Here is a 10,288-nt window from a genome sequence, read left to right as displayed (position 1 = left end):
TCATTGCCGTGACGAGTCTTATAGAAAAAAAAGTACGTGGCGCTCGGTTGAGTAGGCACTTGGTGCCCGTCGTGGCCCTCTGATTTGGGTCTTGACAACCTGAGATGCCTGTTAATGCACCATCTCTCCAGTAGACTCTCGCCTAGTTTCTGAGCATGTTCGGCACCTTGGCTCAGGCAGGGTTGATACCTTTTGCTCCGGCCACATCTTAGGCCGGGAGAGGAGCAGAGACTCCCGCCGCCCGTACCCCAGAGCAGCGGGTCCAGGTTGACCAGGTCCCAAAGGTCATACCAGTACAGTTGGTCGCCCCAGTTCAACCCGAGGTTAGGGCTGCAGTTTCTAAGGGGGAGCAGCTCAGGCTGGAGAGGTACAAGAAGTACCACCCTCCTACTTTCAGCGGGTTGGCGTCAGAGGATGACCATGGATTTCTTGAGGAGTGCCACCGTATCCTCCTTACTATGGGTATTGTGGAGTGTAGTGAGGTTGCTTTCACTACGTTCCAGCTTAAGGAAGTAGCTTACTAGTGGTGGCGAGCATATGAGTTGGGTAGTCCGGCCGAGGCAGCTTCACTCACTTGGACTCAGTTCTCAGATATGTTCTTGAGGGAGTTTGTTCTCTAGAGTCTCAGATATGTATGGCGCCTAGAGTTTAAGTAGTTGCGCCAGGGTTCTATGACCATGTCGAAGTCTGTGGTCCACTTTAGTGATTTGGCTAGGCATGCACCTGCCTTGGTTGCTACTGTTAGAGAGCGGGTCTGTCGATTTATCGAGAGGCTCAACCCCGATATCAGATTTAACATGGCTCAAGAGTTGGAGATGGACATCGCATACCAATAGGTAGTGGGGATCGCAAGAAGGTTGGATGGTATGTTGACTCGGCAGAGAGAGAAGAGCAAATCCAAGAGGTCTCAAGATTCTGGCACATACAATGGTACCCGTGCGCCAGTCATAGCTCGTTATGGTAGAGGCTATGTGATTCGCTCTATTCATTCAGCACTTCTAACTTCCAGCGGTATCTCGGCCACTCCTAGGCCTTAGGCTCCCTATTATGTGGTGGCATTGTCTAGTGCTCCTCCTTCACAGGGTGCTTTCAACGGTCAGTCCAGCCGATCAGGCCCGAGCCAGCTACAATAACCACATCCTCCGAGAGCTTATTTTGAGTAAGGTGACACTCGTCATATGGTGAGGGATTGCCCAAGACTCAAGAGAGGTGTACCTCCATAGACTACTTAGGCTCCGCGTGCTCTACCCGGTCCTCAAATTATGGTTATCGCACTAGCTACCACTCCACCTACACAGCCAGTTTGAGGTGGAGGTCGTGAAGGTAGAAGTCACCCTAGAGAGGGAGCCAGGCCAGATATTATACTCTTCCTGCTAGGACGGAGGCAGTTGCATCCGACTTTGTCATCACAGGTATTATTCAGGTCTGTCATAGAGATTCATCAGTCGTATTTGATCCAGGCTCCACTTAGTCATATGTGTCATCTTATTTTGCTCTGTATTTGGGGGCATCCCGTGATTCTTTGAGTTCTCCTATCTATGTGTCTACACCTATAGGAGATTCTATTGTTGTTGACTGTGTGTATCGGCCGTGTTTGGTTGTTTTTAGTGATTTTGAGACCAGAGCCAATCTATTGTTGTCAGTATGGTAGACTTAGATATTATTTTGGGCATGGACTAGTTGTTGCCCTATCATGCTATTCTTGATTGTCACGCTAAGACCATGACGCTGGCTATGCTAGGATTACCACGATTAGAGTGGATATGTACTTTAGATTATGTTCCTAGCAGGGTTATTTCATATTTAAAGGGTCAACGGATGGTTGAGAAGGGGTGTGATGCGTGTCTAGCATATGTGAGAGATGTCAATGTTGATACTCCTACCGTCGAGTCAATTCCGGTAGTGAGGGATTATCCAGATGTATTCCCGGCGGATCTTCCGGGCATGCCACCCTACAGGGATATCAACCTTGGTATTGATTTATTACCGGACACACAACCCATATCTATTCCTCCATATCGTATGACCCCACCAGAGTTGAAGGAGTTAAAAGAGCAGTTGCAGGAGTTGCTTGATAAGGGCTTTATTGATGCCTTGGGGTGCTCCAGTCTTTTTTGTAAAGAAGAAGGATGGTTCTATGCGCATGTGTATCGATTATCGCCAGTTGAACAATATTATAGTTAAGAACAGGTATCCATTGCCACATATTGATGACCTATTTGATCAGCTACAGGGCGCCACGGTGTTCTCCAAGATTGACTTACGTTCAGGCTATCATCAGTTGAAGATTCGAGAGCCAGATATCCCGAAGACAGCCTTCAGGACTCGGTATCGTCATTACGAGTTCCTTGTGGTGTCATTTGCGCAGACAAATGCCCAATGACATTCATACACTTGATGAATAGTGTATTCTGACCCTATCTTGACTCATTCGTCATTGTTTTTATTGACGACATTATGGAGTACTCTCGGAGCCGGGAGGATCATGAGCAGCACTTGAGGATCATGCTCCAGACCTTGAGAGAAAAGAAGTTATATGTAAAATTTACAAAGTGTGAATTCTAGCTTGATTCGATGGCATTTTTGGGCCATTTAGTGTCAAGTGGGGGGATGAAGGTAGATCCGAAGAAAATTGAAGTAGTGTAGAGTTGGCCCAGACCGTCCTCAGCTATGGAGATCTGAAGTTTTCTTCATTTGGCAGGGTATTACCATCGATTTGTAGAGGGTTTCTCATCTATTGCAGCACATATGACCAGGTTGACCAATAAGGGTGCTCCGTTCAGGTGGATCTAGGAGTGTGAGGAGAGCTTCAACAGCCAAAGACTGCTTTGAATGCAACCCCGTTGTTGGTATTTCCTACTGGTTCAGAATCTTATATTGTGTATTGTGATGCGTTGTGTATTGGTCTCGACGTGGTGTTGATGCAGGACGGTAGGGTGATTGCCTACGCGTTTAGACTGTTGAAGCTACATGAGAAGAACTATCTTGTCCACGACCTTGAGTTAGTAGCTATTCTTCATGCCTTGAAGATTTGGTAGCACTATTTGTGCAGTGTCCCATGTGAGATCTACACCGATCACCGGAGTCTACAGCATCTGTTCAAACAGAAGGATCTTAACTTGCGTCAGCGAAGGTGATTAGAGTTGCTTAAGGACAATGATATCACCATTCTATATCATCCCGGGGAGGCCAATGTGGTGGCCGATGCCTTGAGTCGTAAGGCGGAGAGTTTGGGAAGTTTAGCATATCTACCAGTAGCGGAGAGGCCATTAGCATTGGATGTTCAGGCCTTGGCCAACCAATTTTTTAGATTGGATGTTTCTAAGCCGGGTCGAGTTTTGTCTTATGTGGTTTCTCGGTCTTCTCTTCATGATCATATCAGAGAGCGTCGGTATGATGACCCCTATCTGCTTCTCCTTAAGGACATGGTTCAACACGGTATTGCCAAGGAGGTCACTATTGGAGATGACGGTGTATTACGGATGCAGAGCATACTATGTTTGCCCAATATAGATGGTTTGCGTGAGTTGATTCTCTAGGAGGCTCACAGTTCGCGGTACTCCATTCATCCTTGTACCGCGAAGATGTGTTAGGACTTGAGTAAGCATTATTGGTGGAGAAGAATGAAGAAGGACATAGTGGAGTATGTAGCTCCGCACCTAAATTTTCAGCTGGTGAAGTACGAGCATCAACGACCAGGTGGATTGATTCAGAAGCTAGAGATTTTGGAGTGGAAATGGGAGCAGATTATAATGGATTTTGCTATTGGGCTCTCACGGACTCAGAGGAAGTTTGATGCAGTTTGGGTGATTGTGGATAGGTACACCAAGTAGGCTCATTTCATTCTAGTGGTACTTATTCTTCTAAGCAGCTTGCTCGAGTTTATATCTGCGAGATTGTCAAGCTTCATGGCGTGCCAGTATCCATCATCTCTGACCGGGGTACACAGTTTACATCGCGGTTCTGGAGAGCCGTACAGTATGAGGTAGGTACTCGGGTTGAGTTGAGCACAACATATCACCCTCTGACCGACAGACAGTCGGAGCGCACTGTTTAGATATTGGAGGATATGCTTCGTGCATGTGTGATGGAGTTTGGGGGTTCTTGCACCTTGCGGAGTTTTCCTGCAATAATAGCTACCGGTCGAGCATTCAGATGGCCCCGTATGAGGCTTTATATGGTAGATGGTGTCGGTCTTTGGTGGGTTGGTTTGAGTCGGGCGAGGCTAGACTATTGGGTACATACTTGGTTCAGGATGCTTTGGAAATGGTTAAATTGATTCAGGATCGACTTCGTACAGCCCAATCCAGACAGAAGAGTTAGGCGGATCGGAAAGTTTGCGATGTTACATTCATGGTTGGGGAGTGAGTCTTGCCTTTGGTTTCACCCATGAGAGTGTTATGAAGTTCGGGAAGAAGGGCAAATTGAGCCTTAGGTATATTGGGCCTTTTGAGATTCTTGAGAGGATAGGAGAGGTGGCCTACAAACTTGCACTACCACCTAGTCTAGCTGCAACTCATCTAGTATTCCATGTTTCTTTGCTCTAGAAGTATCACGACGATCTGTCTCGTGTGTTAGACTTCAGCTCAGAGCAGTTGGACAAGGATCTATCTTATGTTGAGTAGCCGGTGGCTATTTTGGACAGGCAGGTTCCAAAGTTGAGGTCGAAGAACATTGCTTCAGTGAAGGTTCAGTGGAGGGGTCAGCCAGTCGAGGAGGCGACTTGGGAGACCGAGCATAATATCCATAGCCGTTATCTTCATCTTTTTACCACTTTAGGTATGTCTCTATGCTCGTTCGGGGACAAACGTTTGTCTTAAGAGGGGGGATGTAACGACTTGGCCAATCGTTTTGAGTGTATTAACCCCGATTCCCTATTTATTGCTTCCTCTATTTCATTTTGTGGTTACGTAACTTGTCGGAGTGGTTGGTTTTTATTTCGGGTGAGTGTTGGAGTGAAACCCTAAGTTGGAAGTTAAGTCGTAGAAGTTGACCGTGGTTTGAATTATGTGAAGACGACCTTAGAATGGAGTTTAGATGGTTCTGATAGCACTGTATGGTGATTTTGGTCTTAGGAGCGTATCCGGATATTAATTTGCAGGTCCGTAAGTCATTTCGTTGTGTTTTGGTGAAAGTTAGAAATTGGTGGAATTTTGGGAAGTTTGACTGGGAGTTGACTTTATTTATATCGGGGTCGGATCCCAGTTCCTAAAGTTGGAATAGGTCCGTAATGTCATTTATGACTTGTGTGCAAAATTTAGTGTTAAATGGAGTTGTTTTGGTAAGAATGGACGTCGGTTCCGGAATTCGGAAGTTCATATGTTCTTAGGCTTGAATCGATGCACGATTTGTGATTCTGGCTTTTTCTGATTTGATCTTAGGCCTCAAACATGTTCATTATGTGTTTTGGAACTAGTTGGATGGGGTCCCTGGAGCCTTAGGTGTGATTCGGATCGATATCGGATTGATTGTTGAACTTATGCATTTTCTAAAAATCCCACCTTCTGGTGTCATCGCACCTGCGAAGGAAATGACCGCAGGTGCGGACTCGCGTTTGCGTGTCGGGGAGCACAGAAGCGTAGAAGGCAGCCCAGGACAAGGCTCGTAGGTGCGGAAAATGTTCTGAAGAAGCGGCTACACATCTGCGAGGGAGAGGAGCGCAAATGCGGCCATGCGCAGGCGCGACGCGTGAGCCGCAGGTGTGCATGCACGGGTGCGTGACTATTTCCACAGAAGCAAATAATGTGGACATAAGTGAAGTCCGCACCTGCAATGGTTTTTCCGCAGGTGCGGAGCCGCAGATAAGGCAGTGTGGTCGCAGGTCCGACATAACTGGGCAGAAAAGGGGATTTTTCGAGGGTTTTGCTTCATTTTCATTTTGGGACTTTTAGAGATCGGATTGAGGCAAAATTTTGAGGGATTTTAAAAGAAAGTGTTAGGGTAAGGATTCTTGACTCGTTTTTGTCTAATTCCTATAATCTACTATTAATTAGATCTTCTAATTAGTGTTTTGGAGTTTAGAATTGGGGAAAATGGAGGAAACCTCTTAGGCCTAAATTTGGGCATTTGAGCGAGATTTTTGGATTGGATTTGTGTAATTCTTGTATGATTGGACTCGATATCGAATGGGGGTTTGAATTTTATAATTTTGGTCGGGCTCCGAGATGCGGGCCCGGGTTGAATTTTTGGGGCGATTTTCCAATTCTTTTCTAAGATCATAATTTCATTATTTAAAATTAGTTTCCTATTTTTATGTTAATAGTATGCAATTGTTTTGGCTAGATTTGAGCCGTCCGGAGTCGGAAAATCGAGGGAAAGGACTTCTAATTGATTGATTTCGTCATCTCTTATTTGCAACTTGTACTACATGTTTAGTTGAATTACTTGCTTTCTTAATTCCATATTCATTATTTAATTGAATTCTTTACTCAAAATTGCTATCCTTGAAATATCTTGCTATTGAGTTCGGTGTTGAGTTGCAAAGGCGGTGGTTTCTATTGAGGCAAGGTGTAAGTTGTGCAGTGTCATATTTTAGCTGTTATGTTTTGGTATTTGTGTTATTGTTGAGGTGATTATTTGGTTGTTTGCATGAGGTTTCTACCGTGATGTTGTTATTGTTTGCACGAGGTTTGTGTCGTGCTGTTGTGATTATCGATACGTTTGGGGTGGTATAAGGTCTGGGTGTTCAAACGCATGCGATGAGATAAGGTGAGCTTGATACGCATGGCTAGTAGAGGAACTACTAAAAGCCATGCGGTGTGATAAGGTGGGATAAAACGCGGGGTGCTATTTCGAAAAAATAATTTTCAAAATAAAATATAAAGGCTCCCGCGGTGATATAAGGAAAGACTGTGAGTTAATTTTATGTTTTGGGACTACGAGGCAGTACCATGGGAGTGCCCCTGTTGATCTTCTCTATTCGCTGTATTGTTTAGTTGTTGTTTCCTTAACGTGTAAAATCCTTATTTTCCCTTCGTGTAGCATTAACTTTTTTGATTCCGTGTTGTTACTTTCCGTAAATCCTTTATTTTTTCACTTCCCTGTCATTTTCATTATATCATTGTATCTTTTGTCTTGTCTCTTATTATCTCAAGTAGGTCCATAACCTCGTCACTACTCTACCGAGGTTAGGCTTGGCACTTACTAGGTACCGTTGTGGTGTACTCATACTACGCTTCTGCACATGTTTTGTGCAAATCCAGGTACATCCTATCAGCCTCGGTATTAGCGCGTTGAGTGGCTTGCGTTTGGAGACTTCAAGGTACACCTGCCCGCGTCCGCATGCCTCAGAGTCCCCTTCTATCATGTTCTTTCGTATTTCTTTACACCTTTATAGACAGTGATGTATAGGAGTATTCAGTACTGTATCTAGAGCTTGTGACTTATATTTTACCGGATTTTGGGAGTTGTACATGTTGAGTTGCAGACTTTATTTTATATAGTTGTTGATGTTTTGAGATTTCAAATTATTATTCAGTTATTCTGCATGTTTGTTAGGCTTACCTAGTCTTAGAGACTAGGTGCTGTCACGACATTCTACGAAGGAAAATTGGGATCATGACAAATATATTGGTTATCTCCATACTATTCGCAGGTTTAAACAACAAAAGGATTGAGTGCTTTTTACATTTTGAATCATCTCAATTTTATTTGATAATAATGGTGTTCGAGTTATCTTGGACGCATATGACCGACTATTCTAATTTTAGGATTGTATGAATATCCCGTTCTTTTAAGCAGGGGAATACGCAGGAATTTCTTTAAGCGGTGTCAAAATTTATAGAAGAACTGGAATATAACTTTGATTATCATACTTTTAGATAAGAAATAGCCTTAGTCTATTGGTTTTGTTGAGTCTTAAGTTAGAAAAGATCTTGAGTTCAATTCTACTTCATCACAATTTTTAAGCACAAAGGCTCTCTCAAATACTTGCAAAAGAAAAACTTGCTAGTTGAGGTTTGAACCTTTAACCTGTTAGAGCAAAATCAGGCACATAACCAATACACCAAGATACAATTTATGTTAAGTGGTGTCATTTTCTCCTACTTATCCGTTTTCATACAGTATTAATACATATATTTAGTAAAATTTTACGACGAAGCGGTGTCGCGCGACACTACTTCGGTAAGCATGCATCCGACCCTGCTTTTAAGTGTGAATATTGACATGATTTTGTATTTTCTTATCTATACATGTTTGAAGCATCTAAATCTTACAAATCCTAATAGTACTTGCTTCCCTGAAACTAAATTTCTAATTATGCCTATTTGTCAGAGGGAAAAACTTGTTTATATACCCATATATTGGTACTTGTACCAAATTGTAACTATTTATATGGTAAGTAATAAACTGAGGTGATTATATATATTAATTAACTATGTTTACATGATAAAACTGTATTAAATAATATTTGCCAATTTGATGTAAATATTGAAACATGTCATAATCTTGTGCGACACCAAAAATAGGAAAATAACAAAAAAGGAATATAAATAAAAGCAATGGTAAATTGAACTAGGAATATTGAAACATGTCCTAATCTTCCGCGACAGCTTGAATATTACCAAAAAATCAAAATAACTAAAAGAATATAAATAAAAACATGTCATAATCTTCAATGACAGCTCGAAAATTACCAAAGAATTCAGAATTAAAAGAGATAATAAAAATAAAAATAATGGTAAATTAAAATAGGATAATTATTCATCCATTTGCAAATTAAGGGATATTATTAAGATAGTACCAAATGCTAATAATCTTATAATAGCAAATCACCACTGGTCCGGCCTGGAAATTGACTTGACCATCACAATATTTTAGAGATAATATTTGAAAATCTTTCAAAAAATGGAGAGTACAGTCACCACTATGATTAATAATTTAAATTTACTTGCCTCATAACATGTGAACACTACAAAAATGAACTGGATTCATATCTATGAACTACCAAAATTTAAAAATCAAATGCTACAGTATGTTGGAAAAACTCTATAAATACTAGGCTTCTGCATTATAAAGTTCATATCACATAGTAACTCTCAATAATAAATACTAGTTATATCATCATTATCCTTGAGAATGAGTACTAGATTGATTAAGGGCCGCAGAAGTGTTCGTCTCGCAAAGATAGAAAATCAGAATAATCGGCAAATGACTTTCTCAAAATGCCGAAATTGTGTCTTCAAGAAAGCAAACGAGCTTTCTGTTATGACTGGTGCTGAAGTTGGCATCATCGTGTGTCAACAAGGTAATTACAAGCCTAATTATATTTTTTTCATCTGTATATACATGATATACCATCAACAAATATATTTTTTTAAGCATAAATGTACATGCATCAACATAGCAAAACATGCAAATCCAAGATCTTGAACATGGCAATTAATTTCAAGTAAAATTAAAGCATCATAAAAAAATACTTGGTGTGGGAGGCGTTATAACAGTAGATAAACTTATTTCTCTCCTCTTTTCCTATTTTAAATTACTGATTTCTCTCCTCTTGCTCTATAGGTAGCAATCCTTACTCTTTTTGTCATCCAGATGTAAATGAAGCCATTAACAAATATGTTGGCGAAGAAAGGCCTCCATCACCATCATCACCAGCCATTAATGACAAGTATGTCCAGAAGTTCCGAAAAGCCAATTCTAGAGAACTTAACACACGACTCAATTGTCTGCAAGACCAGTTGGATTTTGAATTAAACTTGAAAAGCAAATTCATGGAAATGAATAAGAATGCGGAGAGCCAACAAGAGTGGTTCAAGGGTCCTATAGAGAAGATGAACTACACCGAGGCTTCAATGTTGAAGGAAGGGTTGGAAGATCTGCTCTTGAAGGTGAAGAACTATGGTACTGAGCGTGGTTATGGTTACAAAAATGGAAAGTGGAAGGCTGAATAAAATCTACTACTAGTTTTTTATTTATTTTAATAATCGTTCCTGTTATTTATTTTTAAAGGTTAACCTTGGCGCAACCATAAAAGTTGTCTCCATGTTGAAAGTACAAAGGGGGGGGGGAGTGAGTTGCTTATTTTTAATAATTTTTATAAGTAGTTAACTAGTTTACTAATTAGTCGACTAGAAATAAGAACAGGAGGTTTGCTTGACTGAGGTGTTTCATCAGTTTCTAATCTCATTAGTTGGCTCTATGACACCATCCAGCCTGTTAGTCGACTCTTGAGGTTTGCTTGACTGAGGTATTTCTTGATTTTGATCTTATCACTTGCAATAATTCCTTTCTCGGCCGTAGTGTTGTTTTCATCAAATATAACATGTACTGAATCTTCTAC

At 41.4% G+C, this 10,288-nt stretch overlaps 1 protein-coding gene across 1 annotated transcript; it reads left to right on the top strand.

Moving 5' to 3' along the window:
- The first annotated feature begins 9,078 nt into the window (after positions 1-9,078).
- On the top strand, positions 9,079-9,899 carry LOC109213554 (agamous-like MADS-box protein AGL61). Its single transcript, XM_019377368.1, has 2 exons — positions 9,079-9,247; positions 9,511-9,899. Exons 1-2 carry the CDS (start codon positions 9,079-9,081, stop codon positions 9,897-9,899), a joined length of 558 nt encoding a protein of 185 aa, XP_019232913.1.
- Positions 9,900-10,288: the final 389 nt, after the last annotated feature.

This window comes from Nicotiana attenuata, unplaced genomic scaffold (genome assembly GCF_001879085.1).
Source record: "Nicotiana attenuata strain UT unplaced genomic scaffold, NIATTr2, whole genome shotgun sequence".
NCBI lineage: Eukaryota > Viridiplantae > Streptophyta > Magnoliopsida > Solanales > Solanaceae > Nicotiana > Nicotiana attenuata.
The sequence above is the reverse complement of the archived record's forward strand: the minus strand, read 5'-3'. Positions and strand labels throughout refer to the sequence as shown.